This window comes from Vespa crabro, chromosome 25 (assembly GCF_910589235.1).
Source record: "Vespa crabro chromosome 25, iyVesCrab1.2, whole genome shotgun sequence".
Taxonomy (NCBI): Eukaryota; Metazoa; Arthropoda; class Insecta; order Hymenoptera; family Vespidae; genus Vespa; species Vespa crabro.
In genome coordinates this window covers 1,314,183-1,338,885 of record NC_060979.1, presented here as the reverse complement: position 1 = coordinate 1,338,885, position 24,703 = coordinate 1,314,183, and the positions used below count along the sequence as shown (strand labels likewise).

Here is a 24,703-nt window from a genome sequence, read left to right as displayed (position 1 = left end):
CCAATCTTAACGCATGATTTTATGGAATAACTTCGATATGGCTGCTTCTTTTCACTTTTTTAGTCAAACAAGTACCTTAATCTCCTGTAAAATTCTAATCAAAAAATTTGATGATTCTCTTACTATTCATCCGATCGCTTTCTAACTTCTGATCATCTGAGTTTCTCTACTTATACTTTCTAAAGTTACTTCATGTATTTCACTATCACCTTTCGGGATAATCTTATTTTTCCTCTTCGAACTGATTTTTTATCTATGATCCTTAAAGTTAGTACGTATTTTGAATTTTCATTATATATTTTATTGTTTTTCCTATACGTCGTATGCCTTCCTTTACAGCGCCAGTTGATGCATGAAATTCTCAATAAATTTACATTTTCGTTCAAAATTATTCAAAATGTATAAAAATATTCACAAGTTATCTGGCGTCCTGATTATGTTTTCTGCAACCAAATGGCAGTTTAAAAATGAAGTATAGGAAAGAAGATAACAATGGAAGATTAGGATATTTTTCAATGAAAAGTATTCTTAGGGATAAGAATACATAATTTAAAGGATATCATTGAAACGCTGCCTTAATATCGTATAAAATTGTAAAGTTATCTCCATTCTTGTCATTTAGATAATTTCATTGTTTGCTTATCATTGGCAATGTCTTTCGAATGACATAGTTACTTTTCGAATTTTCATTGCTTATCTGGAAGAATCGAACATTGGAACTTTTTATTATTTCTGTCTTTCTTAAAGTGACTTCAAACATGCCGGCAGAGAATGAAAAATTGATAATCATAATTTTCATGTTGTGACAGAGTAGAATAATCTCTTTTATTAAGCACATACATCTTAAACGAGAACGTGGCTATGATAGTGATAAAGATACAATTTTTCTTCGTAAAATTTCTCATTGGTATTGGTGTTTGATTTTCTTTCTTTTTTCTTACTTATTAAAGTATTTATTTTTAAAAAGAAAAATAAATTTAGAGAGACATTCTTGGACTTTTGCTTTTATTCTTTTTTTTTCGTTCTGAACGATACCACAGATTTCGATCAAAACCTTGCTGCATCTATATTTTTGAGAGACGATGTATCGCTATCATGCACACTGATATTTGAAGTGTAGGAATGCAAACTAGAATGATATAAAAAATTCAATAATAGAGTGTCAATCGAGTATATCGATGTGATCATTATAAAATGTGCATTCTTATCTTTTTCTTTTCTCTTTTAAAATGGCCGAACTTTGTAGTACCAAATATCAAAAATCTAAAAATCACTTTAAAAGTAAAATGTCAAATATCGAGTTAAGTATCGTTGCGTATATTGATAGGATAATATAATTGAACGTTAAATGCTGGAGGGTAGCCAATTGCTTATATCTGACTATAGAGTTCAATGGAATAATAAGAATCATTTGGGCAACCTCTGCTACTGCATTTTGCGGAATGGAAATTTCCTGTTAAAATGAGTACAATTAAAATGTCCATTAAAAAAAAAGGAATACTATATATATATATATGATTTAATTAAATTATCATATATTATTGTTTTATATTTAGTATAAATCTATCATATGTTATATATTTATTATTTATATTATAAATAATATATCTGATTGGTCCTTTTTTGTTTTTGTTTCTTACATTACCAATCAATTAATTTGCAAGCAGTCTATCAATTTTTGTATAAACATCGAAAATTTCAATGTAAATCTGTAAGAGATGAATTATTTAAAAAAATGCTTGTAGCTCATCGGGTTAACGTTGAATGTCGGGCATTGAGATAAACAAAAATATTCGGTAATTATTAAAATCTAATTAAATGAACGTGTGAAAAGAAAAAGTAAAAAAAACGAAAATTTTGCGTGATAGAGAAGAAAGTGTAAAATAGAAATGATAGAAATATGACAAAGAAAAGAATTATAGGCTTGTATATTTGCAGATCAATCTGAGAAATTAGAATAATAGATGTCCTGACGAAAGACGATAAAGGAAAAGTGATTGTTAATGAAATTATCAATCGAAAATTTTGAAAAATTCACGCCCATACGTGAATATTTTACGATAATCAAATTCTTTTTCTAATCGGTGAAAATGGATTTATGATTAAAATATCATTCTTCGAAAAAATGTTTGTAGGATTCCTAGAGTGCATTTATCTTTTGATACGACGAAAAAATATTCTTTCTAACGGTCAATACATTATACTAATAGAGTTGCAAATTGAATTAAGCCTTTTTTGTGAATTACTTATTATTTGCTATGGAGCGAAAATTTAACGAAAGATTAAAGTGTATATTATATACTGGTAATCATACTAATATTTAACATTTACTAAATAAATTAAACAATAAAATAAATATTTTCTATTAAGAGAAATCTTTTGTATTTTCTATTATTCTCTTTACTATTCTCTAATTACAAAGCAAAAATCACTCCTTTCGTACGGAGCAAAATCAGTTAATATTTTTAATCGGACGCTTTATTCGATTAAAATTTACATCGAACTATAAAATACCATGGCGTAGGAAAATGAGGTTTTCATAAACTGTAATAAAAGATTTCGATTAATAAAAAATTCCTTTATTATCGTAGTTAATATCTAGAGAATTTATTTTACCGTGCCAAAAAGATAATGGGATAATACGATCACTCCTTTAACAGAAAGATTGCATGGCATCATGCTTTTCATTATCATAAATAGTAAAAGTTTTTGCGTTTTCAAAGATAACGTATAAAATGGAATTTGGCACCTATAAAGAATAATTCATCAGTTATATTTTAATGAATTAGTCATCTAATTTAAGTAAACTTAGAGCAATACCAACAATTTTATATATATTTCGGTGTGATGATCTATCAATTTTTGTCCAAGGTAATGATAAATGTATATTACGAACATAGATCCAAAGATATAATTAGTCTTTTGTAATACTTCGCTCATATTAATAGTAAAGGAAAGTATCTGAAAAAACTAAAAAAAAACGTTCAAGCTCTTACTTTATTACAATTATAGAAATACTGGAGGAAAAGTATTTCTCTTTTTTTTATTATTTTTTTTTAAACTAAAATCCATGTTACTTACGTAAATATAATTTAGGATAATCAAAAGCATTGCGAATATCGCCTCGAACAGACAAATCCCCTCATGATACAGTTTTACTAAATCGACGAAACTTATGGAACGAAAAGAAATAAAAACAATAGAGTAATTTTAAAAAAGAAGAAAGACATGCAATAATATTATTATTCAAAATTGACATAAGTGCGAATAAATTAAGTAGAATACAGTTTCGTGAAATTCGTTACAAACTCGATGACGTTGTCGTAGGATTTTATGATACCGATGATCCACTCATACTCTTCATCATAATTGATAAAATTGTATGCATGATAGAAATTATGCGAATTCCTTTTATATCCTTTCTCTATCTTCCATCTACGTGAGAAAAAATAAATTGATTTAAATTAGAAGGAAAAGAAAAGTAATTTTTGACTGGCAAATATTTTTTAATATTTGTTGTCAAAAAAGAATATATATACATAAATATATATATATATATATATATATACATATATATATACATATTTCATAATATATCGTCCTAAATGATTACTTACGTGACGATATTGAAAAGAGCGCAGCTATGCTGTATAAATGACACGAATATAGAACAATGTGCTATTCCAATCGTGCTTAAGACGATTAAGCATGCGTATTCGTTGAATAGTGCGAAATAAAAATTCGTTTGATCTTTCAAAAAGTAACCAATAGAAATTGGTAATATTAATTCGGTTTCATCCAGTACATCAAAGATATATAAAATAACATGTATCACGGATGGTAGCATTAGAATCGTAATATACACATAAAAAGCAACTGAAATAATAGAACGTTAATTTAATTTAATTATTATAAACATATAAAGTAACTTCAATAATGTATATTCCTTATCTCTATTTTTTTTTTTTACTTGCGATTAGTATTGTACACATTCTGCCTAGATTAGCATACGTTTTTAATATCATCAATTCAGACTTGTTCGTCACAGTATTCCAATCGGATTTAATACGAAAAAGAATTGCCTTTATCTGAAAGTATTACGATATATTGTATCCTAGAATGTTTATTTATTTCTGATTTAAATAAAATAATTACGCCGAATACGAACGATTTTAACTTTTGTTAAAAAGTTGTAATATGTTAATGCAAAGATAAAACAAGGCAAAGCAGTTTCCAATAATTTCGTGATAGGATCTATCTTCAGTTCCGACAAGATGAGCATACAAACCTAAAGTACACTAAGCAATCTTGGTCTAATTTGTTCTAATCACATATTAGTATAATTATGTATCAGAAAGTGATTTACCTGTAAAGATGATGCTACTGCTATGATAAGATTGATAATACAAATGTGAATCATTTCACACGAAGATGTTTTATAAGGCGAAATGCCTATTAATTTAAAGAATAGAATATTATAAGTATAGTACTCGTTTACGAAATACTTCTCATTTTCCGGAGACATATTGGTAACTCATACAGCGCATTAATTTCGATTGACTTCTAACCCATTACTTTTCATACATCAAATATTCTAAATAACCCTTCTAAATGAATTTTTAAAAAACCTGATGTAAGTCTGCATTTCTAAAAATTGTCTCGAAGGGGCAAAAATTTTTTTTTCCGCAACAATAATTCATGTAATATCTATTGCCTATCATACATTTCTCCCCTTTCAGTCCAATTGTGCGTGTATAACTAAATAGATGTTTCTTTCTAACTATTAAGTTATTATTTGTCATTTACTCTTTACATGGTCGATTATTTTCTCCCTTCTACGATGGACATGCGCGTTGCCTGCGCAGGCACTTCACCATTTCATTCTCTCTCAGTATGATTTCACTTTTCAAAGGAAGGACATGTGGGAGATGTAACTATTATTTTGTAGTGTCTATTGGACATATAAAAAAAATTGTATAGTGACAATTATTATCTCCTCAACATCAGCCAATATTGATTAATATGAACGTAACTATGATAGTTGGCAGAAATATAATAACAAAAATTTACTACTTATTTTATAGGCAAGTAATTGTTCCGAAATATTTCTTCAGTATTTCTTATAAATAAGTGGACATTATATGTTGTTATAAATGTTGTTCTATATCTGTCTTTTTAGAAATTTTTTTTTTATTTTATATAAATATATATACAAATATATATATATATATATTTATTTTTTTATTTATTAAGTATATAAAATATATATTTATAATCCATTGAGTACGATGTAATAAAATTTGTAGCTGCCTGAAAGAATGTTCTTTATATATAATTCGTATCGTCGTTGGAATTACATTGCAATAGAAATATAGCCTCTTGTAGAATTTTTCGTTATACGTTTCTTTCTCCAATTCTTGTGTGTGTTAATCAAATAGTTTAGGACTACACCTAGTAATCAATATCTTTCGGCATCAACAGGTAAGCAAATCATCATTTGTTGATTGTTGTCTTTCGTTTGGGACGAGTCTGTATTCGTACAGTATATATATGAGAATAATTTTCAGCAACATAACTAATATTTATCCCATGAATTTTGAGTATTTAAAAAATTCTGATTTCCTTAAATTATATTATTGAAATGTTGTAAAACATGCTATGGTATTTTAATTGAAATACATGAATCAAAAAAACATATTTTTTTTGTATAATTTGTATAATTTTGTATAATTTTATATAAATGTTTATATATCAATTATGTTGCGATTAGAAATTTTTCAATCAGATTATGTTATTTCTTATCGTTAGATATAATTTGATGATACATATCCATGGACTCATCGGTAGGTATTAATGTTCATTGGTTACACTTTCTTATTATTGATCATTGATATTTTTTTGTCTTTATCTATAGGAGATTTTACCGGCGGAAAAGATTTCTTCCTTACCTTCAGGCAATTTCGCTGGTAAAATAGATATTTTTTTTATCTTTATAAAGTCTTTTGTTACCTTATCGTGAGTTGATAAAAAATTATTTGTTATCGGTTGATATTTGTAAGTATTCGAATATTGGAACATTTTATTATTTCTATCTTTCTTAAAGTGACTGAGAACATTCCAGCAGAGAATGAAAAATAGATATTCATAATTTACATATTGTGAGAGATTAGATTAATCACGGCTGGAATATTGATAAAGATATAATTTTTCTTCGTAAAATTTCTCCTTGGAACTGGTGTTTGATTTTCTTTCTTTTTTTTTACTTATTAAAGTAATTATTTTTGAAAAGAAAAATAAATTTAGAGAAACATTCTTGGTCTTTTACTTTTATTCTTTTTTTTGTTTTGAACGATACCACCGATTTCGATCAAAACCTTGCTGCAATTATATTTTTGAGAGACGATGTATCGCTATCATGCACACTGATATTTGAAGTGTAGGAATGCAAACTAGAATGATATAAAAAATTCAATAATAGAACGTCGTGTCAATTAAGTATATCGATGTGATCACTATAAAATTTGCATTATTATCTTTTTCTTTTCTCTTTTAAAATGGCCGAACATTGTGGTACCAAATATCAAAAATCTAAAAAATCACTTTAAAAGTAAAATGTCAAATATCGAGTTAAGTATCGTTGCGTATATTGATAGGATAATATAATTGAACGTTAAATGCTGGAGGGTAGCCAATTGCTTATATCTGACTATAGAGTTCAATGGAATAATAAGAATCATTTGGGCAACCTCTGCTACTGCATTTTGCGGAATGGAAATTTCCTGTTAAAATGAGTACAATTAAAATGTCCATTAAAGAAAAAGGAATACTATATATATATATATATGATTTAATTAAATTATCATATATTATTGTTTTATATTTAGTATAAATCTATCATATGTTATATATTTATTATTTATATTATAAATAATATATCTGATTGGTCCTTTTTTGTTTTTGTTTCTTACATTACCAATCAATTAATTTGCAAGCAGTCTATCAATTTTTGTATAAACATCGAAAATTTCAATGTAAATCTGTAAGAGATGAATTATTTAAAAAAATGCTTGTAGCTCATCGGGTTAACGTTGAATGTCGGGCATTGAGATAAACAAAAATATTCGGTAATTATTAAAATCTAATTAAATGAACGTGTGAAAAGAAAAAGTAAAAAAAACGAAAATTTTGCGTGATAGAGAAGAAAGTGTAAAATAGAACTGATAGAAATATGACAAAGAAAAAAATTATAGGCTTGTATATTTGCAGATCAATCTGAGAAATTAGAATAATAGAAGTCCTGACGAAAGACGATAAAGGAAAAGTGATTGTTAATGAAATCATCAATCGAAAATTTTGAAAAATTCACGCCCATACGTGAATATTTTACGATAATCAAATTCTTTTTCTCATCGGTGAAAATGGATTTATAATTAAAATATCATTCTTTGAAAAAATGTTTGTAGGATTCCTAGAGTGCATTTATCTTTTGATACGACGAAAAAATATTCTTTCTAACGGTCAATACATTATACTAATAGAGTTGCAAATTGAATTAAGCCTTTTTTGTGAATTACTTATTATTTGCTATGGAGCGAAAAATTAACGAAAGATTAAAGTGTACATTATATACTGATAATCATACTAATATTTAACATTTACTAAATAAATTAAACAACAAAATAAATATTTTCTATTAAGAGAAATCTTTTGTATTTTCTATTATTCTCTTTACTATTCTCTAATTACAAAGTAAAAATCACTCCTTTCGTACGGAGCAAAATCAGTTAATATTTTTAATCGGACGCTTTATTCGATTAAAATTTACATCGAACTATAAAATACCATGGCGTAGGAAAATGAGGTTTTCATAAACTGTAATAAAAGATTTCGATTAATAAAAAATTCCTTTATTATCGTAGTTAATATCTAAAGAATTTATTTTACCGTGCCAAAAAGATAATGGGATAATACGATCACTCCTTTAACAGAAAGATTGCATGGCATCATGCTTTTCATTATCATAAATAGTAAAAGTTTTTGCGTTTTCAAAGATAACGTATAAAATGGAATTTGGCACCTATAAAGAATAATTCATCAGTTATATTTTAATGAATTAGTCATCTAATTTAAGTAAACTTAGAGCAATACCAACAATTTTATATATATTTCGGTGTGATGATCTATCAATTTTTGTCCAAGGTAATGATAAATGTATATTACGAACATAGATCCAAAGATATAATTAGTCTTTTGTAATACTTCGCTCATATTAATAGTAAAGGAAAGTATCTGAAAAAACTAAAAAAAAACGTTCAAGCTCTTACTTTATTACAATTATAGAAATACTGGAGGAAAAGTATTTCTCTTTTTTTTATTATTTTTTTTTAAACTAAAATCCATGTTACTTACGTAAATATAATTTAGGATAATCAAAAGCATTGCGAATATCGCCTCGAACAGACAAATCCCCTCATGATACAGTTTTACTAAATCGACGAAACTTATGGAACGAAAAGAAATAAAAACAATAGAGTAATTTTAAAAAAGAAGAAAGACATGCAATAATATTATTATTCAAAATTGACATAAGTGCGAATAAATTAAGTAGAATACAGTTTCGTGAAATTCGTTACAAACTCGATGACGTTGTCGTAGGATTTTATGATACCGATGATCCACTCATACTCTTCATCATAATTGATAAAATTGTATGCATGATAGAAATTATGCGAATTCCTTTTATATCCTTTCTCTATCTTCCATCTACGTGAGAAAAAATAAATTGATTTAAATTAGAAGGAAAAGAAAAGTAATTTTTGACTGGCAAATATTTTTTAATATTTGTTGTCAAAAAAGAATATATATACATAAATATATATATATATATATATATATATACATATATATATACATATTTCATAATATATCGTCCTAAATGATTACTTACGTGACGATATTGAAAAGAGCGCAGCTATGCTGTATAAATGACACGAATATAGAACAATGTGCTATTCCAATCGTGCTTAAGACGATTAAGCATGCGTATTCGTTGAATAGTGCGAAATAAAAATTCGTTTGATCTTTCAAAAAGTAACCAATAGAAATTGGTAATATTAATTCGGTTTCATCCAGTACATCAAAGATATATAAAATAACATGTATCACGGATGGTAGCATTAGAATCGTAATATACACATAAAAAGCAACTGAAATAATAGAACGTTAATTTAATTTAATTATTATAAACATATAAAGTAACTTCAATAATGTATATTCCTTATCTCTATTTTTTTTTTTTACTTGCGATTAGTATTGTACACATTCTGCCTAGATTAGCATACGTTTTTAATATCATCAATTCAGACTTGTTCGTCACAGTATTCCAATCGGATTTAATACGAAAAAGAATTGCCTTTATCTGAAAGTATTACGATATATTGTATCCTAGAATGTTTATTTATTTCTGATTTAAATAAAATAATTACGCCGAATACGAACGATTTTAACTTTTGTTAAAAAGTTGTAATATGTTAATGCAAAGATAAAACAAGGCAAAGCAGTTTCCAATAATTTCGTGATAGGATCTATCTTCAGTTCCGACAAGATGAGCATACAAACCTAAAGTACACTAAGCAATCTTGGTCTAATTTGTTCTAATCACATATTAGTATAATTATGTATCAGAAAGTGATTTACCTGTAAAGATGATGCTACTGCTATGATAAGATTGATAATACAAATGTGAATCATTTCACACGAAGATGTTTTATAAGGCGAAATGCCTATTAATTTAAAGAATAGAATATTATAAGTATAGTACTCGTTTACGAAATACTTCTCATTTTCCGGAGACATATTGGTAACTCATACAGCGCATTAATTTCGATTGACTTCTAACCCATTACTTTTCATACATCAAATATTCTAAATAACCCTTCTAAATGAATTTTTAAAAAACCTGATGTAAGTCTGCATTTCTAAAAATTGTCTCGAAGGGGCAAAAATTTTTTTTTCCGCAACAATAATTCATGTAATATCTATTGCCTATCATACATTTCTCCCCTTTCAGTCCAATTGTGCGTGTATAACTAAATAGATGTTTCTTTCTAACTATTAAGTTATTATTTGTCATTTACTCTTTACATGGTCGATTATTTTCTCCCTTCTACGATGGACATGCGCGTTGCCTGCGCAGGCACTTCACCATTTCATTCTCTCTCAGTATGATTTCACTTTTCAAAGGAAGGACATGTGGGAGATGTAACTATTATTTTGTAGTGTCTATTGGACATATAAAAAAAATTGTATAGTGACAATTATTATCTCCTCAACATCAGCCAATATTGATTAATATGAACGTAACTATGATAGTTGGCAGAAATATAATAACAAAAATTTACTACTTATTTTATAGGCAAGTAATTGTTCCGAAATATTTCTTCAGTATTTCTTATAAATAAGTGGACATTATATGTTGTTATAAATGTTGTTCTATATCTGTCTTTTTAGAAATTTTTTTTTTATTTTATATAAATATATATACAAATATATATATATATATATTTATTTTTTTATTTATTAAGTATATAAAATATATATTTATAATCCATTGAGTACGATGTAATAAAATTTGTAGCTGCCTGAAAGAATGTTCTTTATATATAATTCGTATCGTCGTTGGAATTACATTGCAATAGAAATATAGCCTCTTGTAGAATTTTTCGTTATACGTTTCTTTCTCCAATTCTTGTGTGTGTTAATCAAATAGTTTAGGACTACACCTAGTAATCAATATCTTTCGGCACCAACAGGTAAGCAGATCACCATTTGTTGATTGTTGTCTTTCGTTTGGGACGAGTCTGTATTCGTACAGTATATATATGAGAATAATTTTCAGCAACATAATAGATATTTGTTCGATGAATTTTGTGTATTTAAAAAATTCTGATTTCCTTAAATTATATTATTGAAATGTTGTAAAACATGCTATGGTATTTTAATTGAAATACATGATTCAAAATAACATGTTTTTTTGTATAATTTTATATAAATGTTTATATATCAATTATGTTGCGATTAGAAATTTTTCAATCAGATTATGTTATTTCTTATCGTCAGAAATAATCTGAGGATACATTTCTATAGACTCATCAGTAGGTATTGATGTTTATAGATTGTAATATCTTATTATTGATCATTGATATTGGTATCGTCTTTATCTATACGTGATTTTACCGGCGGAAAAGATTTCTTCCTTACCTTCAGGCAATTTCGCTGGTAAAATAGATATTTTTTTTATCTTTATACGGTCTTTTGTTACCTTATCATGAGTTGATAAAAAATTATTTGTTATCAGTTGATATTTGTAAGTATTCGAATATTGGAACATTTTATTATTTCTATCTTTCTTAAAGTGACTGAGAACATTCCAGCAGAGAATGAAAAATTGATATTCATAATTTACATATTGTGAGTGATTAGATTAATCTGGGCTGGAATAGTGATAAAGATACAATTTTTCTTCGTAAAATTTCTCCTTGGTATTGGTGTTTGATTTTCTTTCTTTTTTTTTACTTATTAAAGTAATTATTTTTGAAAAGAAAAATAAATTTAGAGAAACATTCTTGGTCTTTTACTTTTATTCTTTTTTTTGTTTTGAATGATAACACAGGTTTCGATCAAAACCTTGCTGCAACTATATTTTTGAGAGACGACGTATCGCTATCATGCATACTGATATTTGAAGTGTAGGAATGCAAACTAGAATGATATAAAAAATTCAATAATAGAACGTCGTGTCAATTAAGTATATCGATGTGATCACTATAAAATTTGCATTATTATCTTTTTCTTTTCTCTTTTAAAATGGCCGAACATTGTGGTACCAAATATCAAAAATCTAAAAATCACTTTAAAAGTAAATTGTCAAATATCGAGTTAAGTATCGTTGCGTATATTGATAGGATAATATTATTGAACGTTAAATGCTGGAGGGTAGCCAATTGCTTATATCTGACTATAGAGTTCAATGGAATAATAAGAATCATTTGGGCAACCTCTGCTACTGCATTTTGCGGAATGGAAATTTCCTGTTAAAATAAGTGCAATATAAATGTCCATTAAAACAAAAGGAATATTATATATATACATATATATATATATATATATATATATATATATTTATATTAATATATATATGATTTAATTAAATTATCATATATTATTGTTTTTTATTTACTATAAAACTCTCATATGTTATTTATTTATTATTTATATTATAAGTAATATATCTGATTAGTCCTTTTCTTGTTTTTGTTTCTTATATCATCATTCAATTTAATTATAAGCTGTTTATCAATTTTTGTGTAAACATCGAAATTTCGAGTGTTATTATATTTTCACGAAGCCTATCAGGTGACTCTTCTTGGATACTCCCTATTAGTAATCCTATTGAATTAATTTTTGAAATAGTATTAGGTGGATTGGAAAGTTATGTCGTTTCTGTGCATGTCGATATTTGATTGTGATTAAAAATAAAAACTTGTTAAAAATTTATTCGTTTGAATTTAATTTAAAAAAGCGACATTACTTTCCGGTCCACCTAATATTAACAGTAATGTCATATATGACGAGGTTTCTTCGAAATAAAGCTTTACAAATTTTGATCTCTCAATTCTCCGTTTATAAAAAAAACATTTTTCGAACACATCATCGAGTTATCTAATTTCAAGTGATGATATATTACGGCAATTTATTTGAATTTAATTTATTGAATGGTTTCCAGATCGTTTCAAAAATTATCCATTTTCCGTTTCTTTCCTACATATTTTGTTTTTTTTTATCTGAGACACACATTCTTTATAATGATAAAGTTTTGCATGCAAAAAAATAAACAAATAAATATATTTTAATCCACTGTAAATTACGCCAATGGTTTAACAAAGTATCTTTGTATTTAGAAGGGAGAAAAAAAAGAAAAATAAACGTCGCCATTAAGATTACCTTGAAAGCTTCACACTATATAAAAAATATTGAATCCAAGGACATTTTAATTTTATTATGATTAGACGCTATTGAGAGTTACGAATTTCAATTCTTTTTTGCAAAAATACGTTCACTTGAAACTTTCATCATTTAATCAGTTGTTCGGAAAGTAATTTCGTTTTTTTTTTTGTGAAAATGAAAGACAATTTTCGTATAATGAACAAACATTTTATTAAATTATATATTGGCCATTCTGGTCCAATACCTTTTGCCATTTTTCTGGTAGTAGCATGATTCCACGCTCATAAAATTTTTGGTCTTTGCTGGCAAAAAACTGATCGAGGTGGTTTTTGACTTCCTCATTTGAAGTGACGGTTTTACCGTCTAAAAAATTTTGCAGTAACCGGAACAAATAATAAACCGAAGGTGCCAGATCTGGAGAATATGGTGGGTGTGGCATTGTATCCCATTCAAGCTGTAAAAGCTTTTGGCGAGTGACCAAACTTGTATGAGATCTCGCATTATCTTGGAGGAACACTATACCTTTTCTGTTGATTAATTCTGGCCTTTTCTGTTGAAGTGCATCATTCAGTTTGTCCAGCTGATGACAGTAGACTTCCGAATTAATTGTTGTGTTATCCGGTAAAATCTCAAAGAAATAAAAACGATTCCTTTAAAATCTCACCAAACAGACAGCATCACCTATTGATGAATATTGACTTTGGAAATGCTTTGAGCCGGTTCATCTTTTTTGCTCCATGATCTCTTGCGTTTGACATTGTTATATACAACCCAGTTTTCATCCCCAGTAATGATGCGCTTCAAAAATGGATCATTTTCGTGACGTTTGAGAAGCGAATCACAGACGTCAACGCTAAAACACAAATTTCTCTCCGTGAGAACATGGGAAATCCATATACCGAGCTTCGAGTTAAACCCAGGTCTTTCAAGTGGTCATAAACAGTTGAATTTGATAAATTCAACCTCTCACTGATCTCACGTGTTGTTATTCTCCGGTTTGCATCAACTAATGCCTTTATCGTGTCTTTATCAGCTTCAACCGGCCTTCCAGAACGTGGTGCATCTTCGACATCAAAATTGCCGGATCAAAATTTTGCAAACCAGTTCTGCCATTGTCGTACTGTCAACACATCTTCTCCATACACATCAGTTAATTTCTTTCTGGCTTAAACAGCATTTTTACCTTTTCTCTAGTAAAAAAGTAAAATATGACGAAAATGCTGCTTATTGGTCTCCATATTTAAAAGGGCATCAACCAAAAACTACTGTGTAGAATCAATTGGACTTTTTCATACACAAGCCTTGCTATATCAGCTCTCAAAACATATAATGATTATGCGTCTTAAATGTGAAGTTGGGTTCAAAAAAATACAATTAAATCCTCTGTCGGGAAAAAATGAAATTACTTTCCGAACAACCCAATATATATATATATATATATATATATATATATATATATATATATATATATATATATATATGACACTACTCGCACGCGCATGCATACAGACATTTATATGTGGCAATCTCGTTATTGCTTGTTCTTCATATTTTATTCACTCGAATTATGCCCAACGATCATTTCGTTAATATTCCAAAACATAATAGCATTATAATTCTATAGCATTTTAATTAACATTTTAACGTGTAATTGAATATTAATAATAATTATTTGTCACGATTGATTTTACAAATTCATAGTACTTTTTTTTAATACTTTTTCAGTTTTATAAATTATTATTATTTATTTATTATTTTATTTATTTATTATTTTTTTAATATAAATATTTATTAATAATGTTTATTAAATGTAAATAATTCAGTGGCCTTTATAGCGTATGATATTTTACTATCGTATTACTTTATATTATAAGTAATATAGATATTTATTTGTAATATTGAGATCGGATGTGAATATAAAAACTAATGTAAAAAATAATAAATAACAATAAAAATATTTAAAATGTGAGATTAAAATAACAAATAAAAATAAAAAGAAAATGCACTATAATATATATAATATATAATAAAGTGAACTATAATCATCGCGTAATTATTTTAAAAAACACTCGTGACTCGTTACATTAATGTAGTATGACGGCTATAAATTTAACGGAATTATTCAGTAATTAGTAAAATTTAATTACGAGAATGTTTGAAAAAATAAATAAAAGAGAAGGAATAACTCGTGTAAAAGAAAAGAAAGAGAAATAAAAAGTAATGAATGATTGATAAATAGTACAAAGAACAACATTTATGGCGTTTATATTCGCAAATCGATTAGAAGAATTAGAAATAATGAATGTCCTGATAAAATACGACGAAGGAAAAGTGAAGTATATTGGAAAAATCGATAAGAGATTGAAATTGCAAATGAGATTCAAGTCTGTGAAATCGTCAGTTGAAAATATCGAAAAATTCACACCTTTTCAAAAGTTATACTATTGTTAACGTATTTTTTAACCGGTGTAATTGAATTTATGGTTAAATTATTATTGATCGAAAAAATGTTTGAAATTTGTCCAAAGTGCGTTTATTTTTTAATACGTTCGAAAAAATTTTTTTCTAACAGCCGATACATTACACTAATTCATTTGTAAATAGAATTGAGCATTCTTCGTAAAATGATACATTATTCTATTCATAACAAATAATTAACGAAAGAGTCAAATGTAAAATAAATAAGGACAAATATATTAACATTTATTATTTACTAAAAATCTTAAATAAAACAATAAATATTTTCTATAAACAGAAATACTTCGTATTTTCTATTATTATCTATACTTCAGATTACAGAGCAAAAAATCGACACAATCGAACGGAGCAAAATTTAGTTGATATTTATAATCCGATGTATTTATTCGATTAAAATTTAACTCGAATTATAAAACATCAATGCGTATGAAAATGATGCTCTCATAGACTAGAATAAAAGATAATGATTAATAAAAAAGTTTGTTCATTATCATATTCCATATCATTAGAATATATTTTACCGTAGCAAAAAGATCATGGGATAGTACGATCATTCTTTTAACAGAAAGATTACATGGCATCATGCTCTTCATTATCAAGAATAGCAACATTTTTTGTGTTTTCAATGATAATAAATAAAAGGGAATTTGGCATCTGTAAAGATTAATTCATCAGTAATATCCGATTGAATTAATGATCTAATTAAAATATGCTTTGAATAATACCAACAATTTTATATATATTTCGGTGTGATGATTTATTAATTTTTGTCCAAGGTAATGATAAACGTATACAACGAACATAGATCCAAAGATATAATTAGTCTTTTGTAATAATACGTTCTTATTAACCGTAAAAGAAAGAATCTGAAATAACTGGAAAAACAACTGTCCGTGTACATTCAATATCACAATAAAAGATATATTAAAATCAAAATAATATCTACTTTCTTTTCCCTTTTTCTCAAAACGAAAAATAACGTTACTTACATAAATATAATTAAGGATAATGAATAATACCATGAAAAATATCTCGGTCAGATAAATTCTCCCATGATACAGCTTTATTAAATCAACGAAACTTGAAGAGCGAGAAGAAATAAAAACAACAAGAAATTAAAAAAAAGATATATAATAATATTATTCAAAATTAGCTACTCAGCGAATAAATAGCATTTAATACAATTTTGTAAAATTAGAAACGAACTAGATGGCGTTGTCATAGTATTCTATGATGCCTATGAACGACTTATATTCTTTGTCATATTCGCCTAAATGATAGAAATTATTCGAATTCCTTTTATATTCTTCCTCTATCTGCCATCTATATGAAAAAAAAATAATGCAAATTATAATAAAAAAGAAAAGAAATCTTTATGATCGAAAAGTATTTTCTATTTTTTATCAAATGAAATTTATATACATTTCATAATATATCGTCCGAAATGGTTACTTACGCAACGATATTGAACAGAGCGCAGGCATGCTGAACAAATGATACAAATATAGAATAGTGGGTTATTCCTATCGTGCTTAAGACGATTAAGCATGTGTATTCGATGAATAGTGTGAAATAGAAATGCACTTGATCTTTCAAAAAGTAATCAAAAGGAACTGGTAATACTAATTCAGTTACATCCAGTTCACCAAAGATATACAAAATAACACTTATCACGGATGGAAACATTAAAATCATAATATACAAATAAAAGGCAACTGAAATAATAAAATCTTATCTTAATTTAATTAGCATAATCTTATACAGTCACTTTAGTAATGTAGTTTAGTATTCTCTTCGTATTCTTTACTTGCGATTATTATTGTCCACTGTCTGCTACGATTAGCATATTTTTTTAATATCATTAATTCAGGCTCGGATGTTACATTATTCCAATCGGTTTTTATACGAAGAAGAAGTCTCTTTATCTGAAAGTAGTAATATACCATTCTTGAATGTTTAACAATTTATGATTTAACTGAAATATTTATAAAATACAAACGATTGTAACTTTTGATAATAAGTTGTAATAATACAATGTGAAGCTTATAGAAGGCAAAGTCGTTTCCAATATTTTTGTAATAGAATCTACTTTCATCTCTGATGTGAAAAGCAGAAAAAGCTGAAGTATAAGCAGATGTTATTCGTATTTTAATAATCAGTTTTATGATTTGAACTCATCTTCGAGCTATTTGGTTCTAATAACATGTTAGTATAATTATGTGTCAGAATGGGACTTACTTGTGCAAATGATGCCAGTGCTATTATAGTATTGAATAAATAAACGTGAATCATCTGAAACAAGGATGTTTCATAAATAGAAATGCCAACTAATTTTAAGAATCGAATACTGTAAGTATTGTACTCGTTTTCGAAATACAGCTCCTCTTGCAGAAACATCCTAGTAACTCATATGACTTATTAACTTCGACTGAATTTAACCCCATGCCATTTTTTACATGAAGAATTCTAAGTATCCCTCTAAATACATTTTTTACATTTCCCTCCTTTTAGTCCAATTATACGTCTATAACTATACAGAAGTGTATTTTTACCTATTAAGATATTATTTATCATTTACTAATTATATGGTCGATAATTCTTTCCCTTCCACGATAGACATGCGCATTGCGTCCACAGGCACTTCCCCTTTTCATTCTCTCGCAGTATGATTTTACTTCTCGAAGGAAAGACATCTGAGTGCTTGATGTGTTACCATAATTTTATTCTTATTTACTTATTGTTAATTGAGTATATAATAAATGATTCCACGTGAACGTGCAATTATAGACTTCTTAATATCAAGTAATATTGCTAATATTAACGACGGCATTATAATCGGTACAAGTAGAATAACGAAAGAAGTAAGTAATTATTTCGTATTGTTTCTTCACTATTCTTATCAATGTGTAGACATTATTAGTCATTATCAATGTTCTCTTATCTCTGCTCTTTTTTAAAATCTTCATACATTGAGAGTAAATAAACCATTGTCTTTATTCCGAATATTACCATTGTCAAAATATTTCTATTTTAGCTTTTCTATAAATATTTACTCGTATATTTATTGATTCATATATGTATTTTTGTATATATTAATAATGAAAAAATGATATATTCACGGTTTGCTGAATACGGTGTAATAAAATTCGTAGCTAGTTAAAATAATATTCTTTGTCTACATTTCGTGTCGTCTTGGAGGATTCTTCCATTGAGGTTTCCCTCTCTAATCCATTGTCGCACCAATCAAATAAACTTTGTCAGCTCCAAATAATCAATATTTTTCTGAAGCAACTGGTAAGCGAATCAACGTTTGTTGACCGCCAAGCACATGTTTGTTACACGTGTACATCTGTAAAGATAAATGTCAGCCAACACAACGAATATTTATCGCATGATTTTTATGTTACTTACTTAAGAAAATGTGATCTCTTCAAATTATATTCTTGTAATTTAATAAATTTTATGCTATTTTTTTTTATATGAACGCAATCGTGACAAAAAAGTTATTTCTTGAAATGTGAAACATACGAATCAGAAAAAGAGGATAAGTGTTCAATTTATTATATCAATTGTGTTGCGATTAATAATTATTCAACTAAAATGTTGTATTTCTTATGCTTCAATATAACGTGAGATTATACAAACTTAACTATCGATATATTGGCACCTATTAACATCTGTATTGACCATTATTTTAACAAAAATGTTTGAATAAATTACCCTTAAAAGATTTTTTGGTGGAATTGTTTTCTACTTTATCATCAAAAGATTTTTCTCTGAAATAGATTTCTACTTTTACATCGGGAGTTACTAGCACAAATAAAATTGTTTCTTACCGTGGATCGATAGAGAATTTTTTGTTATCGGCTTTTCTTCCTATTTTCATGTATTACATTTGACTTAAGAAAGAAATGTAGTAAGTGTTACAAGTATATATTATGATTATTGTAAGATAGTTATATTTTAATACGATTATGTATAAGTATGCGAATTAGATAGAATCGAAACAATCTTTAGAATATTTTTTTCTTTCGAAATGAATTGTCTCTGTGCATTGATATGCTTTCACAATATTTTATTGGTAGAAACATAACATAAAATACTTCAGTTTAATAATATAAAGAGCTTCTCCTATTATGTGTTTATTACTTATTTGATAAATATTTTTCTTTCTCATTATTATCTCGAATAAAGCAATACAAATATAAATTACAATTTTACCGGTTTTCATATTATAACGATCCCGGTATTATTTCTCATATCAGAATTGATGATTATTATAATTATATATATCAATAAATACAGCGAAACCGTATATCAAGTTGCACTGAAAATTTCTACAAAATACCGCATTTTTATTGCTATCCCAATAAAGAAGAAAAAACAAAAAATCGAACGCTTCGGATATTAATACGATGATGAAAATATAATATCTGTACAGTAGAAATAAATATTCTGAGAAAAGTAATTATGAATTTAAATGACCTGTGGTTTTAATAGAATCAATCCAAAGTAAATATATATTCAATATATTGCATTGGTTCATAGTACTCACAGTTATTGGTGAAATATCTCTTGTGATTATTATATTCATCAATTTATATCCTTAGCATTAATCACATTCTTTAAAAGTTAATTTACATTATGCAGATTTTGTATTTTTTACATATTAGTTGCAATAAATTCTTCAAGATTGTGTCTTTTTACATTCTGAATGGATTATCAACATTTCATTTACTTGTATTCAAGTTCTTCTATGTTTTGTAAAACTCTAATCGCAAAATTTAATCTTTTCTCTGGTATTCATCCATTCTCTTCCTAACATCTGATCATAGAGTTTCTTTATTCGTATTTCTTAAAGTTACTACGTCTATCCCATTATTATCTTCGGGTATCATCTTGTTTTTCCTCTTCTAAATGATTTTCTTTTTCCGATTCTTAAAGTAACCACACCTGTTTTACTTTTTACTTTAAGTTTCATTAGTTTTTCTATGAATATCTTCTTACACAGCGTAAGATGATGTGTGCAATTCTCAATAAATTTATATTTTTGTTCAAGTTTACTCAAAATATATAACATAATTCACAATATCTCGAAAGTACTCAGTATATTTTCTATAATCAGATGGCAGTTTGTGATTGATAGATAGCACAAACTGTTCGAAAAATTAATAGAAGAAAATCCTCAATTGTTTTTCATTGATAGAAATGTATTATTTTGCAATTAGGATACCCATCTTATAGGATCCCATTAAAACGGTTCTCCAATCTCGTAGAATATGGCGAAAGTATTTTTATTCTTATCATTTACGTAATTCCGTTGTTTGATTATCGAGGACAATGACATTCGAACCTACTTTTCGAATTTTCAAGGCTTTTGTGGAAAAATCTAACATTGAATCATTTTATCAGTTCTGCATTCCATTCGGTGACTTCGAACTTAGCAACTGAGAAGAAAAAAAGGATAATCATAATTCATACGTTGTGCCATAGTATAAGTGTTTTGTCAAAAATCTCCTTTCTTAAGGGCGTCCATATTAAATGTGACCGAGGTCGTGATAGGTATAAGAAGACAATTTTTTTCGTACAATTTCGTAAATATAGTAGTGTTTGATATACTTTCAAAATTGGTACTTATCCAATGACTTATTTAATATTAGAAAAATAAATAATAGACATATGTTTGATTTTGGACCTTTATTTTTTTGTGTTTTGAACGATACCGTAGACTTCGATGAAAACCTTACTGAATCCAAATTTTTGAACGACAATGTATCGCCTTCATTTACATTGATATTTGAAATGAATAGTTCAAAATTAGTAAAAAATTAAAAACTCTATAATTGAACATAATATCAACTTGTATATTGGCGTGATAATAATAAAATTTCTATTCTTTCATTTACTTCTCTTTTCTTTTTGTATTCGAAAGCTGTATGGTCCTGAATTTCATGAAGACTATAAAAATTCCAACTTTAATGCTTTTAGTTTCGAGTCATGAACCGTTGTATACGGTTACTTACCTAAATGGGGTAAGATAATTGCACGTTGAGGGAGAGAAGCCATCTGCTTGTACCTGACATTATACTTCAATGCAATAGTAAGAATCATACGAACAACATCTGCTTTTGTCGTCTACAAAATGGAAATTTGTAGTAAATTTGTATGATTGTGAGTATTATTTATATACCTATTAAGAAAAAAAAACAATCCTGTATAATTGATATAAAGAAATTATCATATGTTATTATATCCAAAATATATTTTATATTATTATTTATAAATTATTACATATCATTATTCTACATGTATTGTATAATTATTAAACGTTATAAATTAATTATTTATATTATTAGAAAAATATCTGACCTGTCTTGTTTGTTTTTGTTTCTTGTATTATCAATAAATTCTCAGACTTTAATATTCAAATAAGAATATGTAAGAATAATATTCAAATAATCTCTTCGGTACACGTTACGTGTGATGTCATCGATTTTAATTTTGAAATTAGTGTCAATAAGATAAGGACAATACGATGAGAATCATTTCTAAATAAATATTATACTTCATTTATCTTGTATAATATAAGTATAGAAATACGCAGACACACACACATATATATATGCATGTATTTATAAACGAAACAAAGTTTAACACGACCAATGATTACAATGAATGACATTAACAATAGTAATCTCTTCGAAATAATCTTCTCAGATTAATTTAATTTACTTTTATCATTTTTCATTTTGTTCTATTAAATTTTATGTCTCATTCGTATTGCGGTAATATAAAAATACAAATAACTAAATAAGACACATATGTACAAGGATCTTATCGAAATAAAAATAGACTTCTATTATTTCATTCGTTGTTAAGGAAACATTTTTCGAGCACATTTTTGAGTTATCCGATATCAAATACATTAGGGCAACTCATTTTTTCTTAATAAATTGAAAGGGTTTAAGATTGTATCAAAAGATAACTTTTTCCAAAAAGTATATTTTTTCCCAATAAATATTTTTTTTTTAGATTGAAATTCTTTATAATGACAATATGTTCTGCGCAAATAAAAAATAAATAAAATTAGTCCAAAATATACTTTAATCGTTCTCCTATTACTCGAAATGTTTAATGAAGAATATTCATGTATAGAAAAAAAAGAGGCATACGTCTTCTTGAATTGATCATAAAATCTTTGTCTTAAATGAAGATCAATGATACTTTGATTTTATATTGATTGAAAGCTATTGAATTTTGGATGAAAATTATTGTTGCAAATTTTTGTTGCTAATGTATGGTGACTCCAAGCGTCATAAATTTCATCATATATATATTACAAATCACACTCGTACACAGCATAAATATATTGCAGTCTCATCTCTGCTTTTTCTGCATATTTTATGCACTCGATCATTTCGTTAATATTCTGAATCGCAGTAGCAATATAATTGCTTGCATTTTACATGTTGAATTAATTACCACGACTTTTTAATTATAAAGAATAATTAATGCTCACGGACAATACTGCTTCCACAATACATATATTTTTATCAAAATTATTACTTATCAGTGTGATCGTTTGATAATAAAACAAATCTTTTCATTCGATCCATATTTTTTTTTAAATACGTTTCCACTTTAAGTGATCAGTATCATTTATTTTTTCTTTTTTTTTGTCAATGTAAATATGCGTTAAAAATGCTTGTTGAATATATATAATTCACTGGCCTTCTCAGCGTATGATATTACACATGGTGATATTATATATCATAAACAATATGCATATTTATTTAAAATATTGCGATCGAACAAGAAATCCTAAGGAATATAAAACCTAATGTAAAAAGTGATCAATAAGAATAAAAATGCCTAAAAATAAAAAGAAAAAAAGGAAATTAAGAAAATTAATAAAATACATTAAACAAAGATAATAATAGATTAGAAAAACAAATAAAAAATAGAGAATTCACTATAATATATAAAATATTTAATAAAATGAAATATAATTAACGCGAAAGGGTTCAGTTATTAACAATCACGCTCGCGACTCATCGCATTAACGATGGACTTACAATGTCGGGCATTGAATTAAAAAGAATTATCCAGTAATTAGTGTAAACCATTTAATTACAATTAATATAATTTCAATAACGGTTGAAAAGATATATAGAACAGAAACAACACCTCGTGCGATAGTGAAGAAAGAGGGAAATAAAAAGAAAACAACGAACAAAATGTCAGACGAAAATAAAAGTTTTTGTCGTTTATATTTGCAAGTCGATCAGAAGAATTAGAAATAATAGTCGTCAAGACAAAAGACGTCGAAATAGAATAGTCTGCGGGATACAATTCGGAGAAATCGTTAGTCGACATTTTCGAAAAATTCAGGCGTATTCAAAAATTTAACGATTGCCCAGTCATTCTTCCAATTAGTGGAATTGGAGTTGTGATTAAATTATTTTTGATCGATAAAATGTTGGGTAGTTGCTAGGATGGATTCATATTTAGAAACGACAAAAAAAATTGAAGGATGTTTTTTATCCTAAGGATAAATTAATCGAGCATTCGTTGAGCATTTTCAATATACCAAAATGGCAGAGTTTTTTAAACTTTCACTTACATAGATAATGTATATTTTTCTAAGCCCAATACATTGGACTAATTGAATTGCATATTGAATTAAACATTCTTCATGAAATGACTTGTCATTCTCGATATAGTAAAAAATAAATGAGTGACTAAAATGTACAATAAATAGGAATAATTGCAGCAACATTTATTATTTCTTCATAATTTCAAATAAGATAATAGATACTTCTTATTAAGAGAAATCCTTTTTAGTTTCTGTTATTATCTATAATACATTCCAATTACAAAGAAATTGTTCATCGCTTTTGTACGAAGAAAACTCAGTTGGTATGTATTTATCGATCCGTTATTCGGTAAAAATTTAACTCGAATTATAAAACATCAATGCGTATGAAAATGATGCTCTCATAGACTAGAATAAAAGATAATGATTAATAAAAAAATTTGTTCATTATCATATTCCATATCATTAGAATATATTTTACCGTAGCAAAAAGATCATGGGATAGTACGATCATTCTTTTAACAGAAAGATTACATGGCATCATGCTCTTCATTATCAAGAATAGCAACATTTTTTGTGTTTTCAATGATAATAAATAAAAGGGAATTTGGCATCTGTAAAGAT

The 24,703-nt window shown here is 26.9% G+C and overlaps 5 protein-coding genes across 5 annotated transcripts; all 5 read right to left on the bottom strand.

Annotated features, from left to right (window-relative positions):
• Nucleotides 1-2,607: 2,607 nt before the first annotated feature.
• On the bottom strand, nt 2,608-3,162 carry LOC124432406. The gene is made up of 3 exons (XM_046981347.1): nt 3,082-3,162; nt 2,825-2,970; nt 2,608-2,749 (listed from the first exon to the last, which is right to left on the bottom strand). Exons 1-3 carry the CDS (start codon nt 3,109-3,111, stop codon nt 2,608-2,610), a joined length of 318 nt encoding a protein of 105 aa, XP_046837303.1. The 5' UTR covers nt 3,112-3,162.
• A 110-nt stretch (nt 3,163-3,272) lies between these two features.
• On the bottom strand, nt 3,273-5,575 carry LOC124432405. The gene is made up of 3 exons (XM_046981346.1): nt 3,971-5,575; nt 3,618-3,876; nt 3,273-3,435 (listed from the first exon to the last, which is right to left on the bottom strand). The coding sequence occupies exons 1-3, from the start codon at nt 4,023-4,025 to the stop codon at nt 3,273-3,275; spliced, it is 477 nt and encodes a 158-aa protein (XP_046837302.1). The 5' UTR covers nt 4,026-5,575.
• A 2,251-nt stretch (nt 5,576-7,826) lies between these two features.
• LOC124432402 lies at nt 7,827-8,490 on the bottom strand. The gene is made up of 3 exons (XM_046981342.1): nt 8,410-8,490; nt 8,153-8,298; nt 7,827-8,077 (listed from the first exon to the last, which is right to left on the bottom strand). Exons 1-3 carry the CDS (start codon nt 8,437-8,439, stop codon nt 7,936-7,938), a joined length of 318 nt encoding a protein of 105 aa, XP_046837298.1. The 5' UTR covers nt 8,440-8,490; the 3' UTR covers nt 7,827-7,935.
• A 110-nt stretch (nt 8,491-8,600) lies between these two features.
• On the bottom strand, nt 8,601-11,014 carry LOC124432401. Its single transcript, XM_046981341.1, has 3 exons — nt 9,301-11,014; nt 8,948-9,206; nt 8,601-8,763 (listed from the first exon to the last, which is right to left on the bottom strand). The coding sequence occupies exons 1-3, from the start codon at nt 9,353-9,355 to the stop codon at nt 8,601-8,603; spliced, it is 477 nt and encodes a 158-aa protein (XP_046837297.1). The 5' UTR covers nt 9,356-11,014.
• A 5,921-nt stretch (nt 11,015-16,935) lies between these two features.
• LOC124432359 lies at nt 16,936-17,988 on the bottom strand. Its single transcript, XM_046981272.1, has 3 exons — nt 17,722-17,988; nt 17,291-17,408; nt 16,936-17,213 (listed from the first exon to the last, which is right to left on the bottom strand). Exons 1-3 carry the CDS (start codon nt 17,878-17,880, stop codon nt 16,936-16,938), a joined length of 555 nt encoding a protein of 184 aa, XP_046837228.1. The 5' UTR covers nt 17,881-17,988.
• Nucleotides 17,989-24,703: the final 6,715 nt, after the last annotated feature.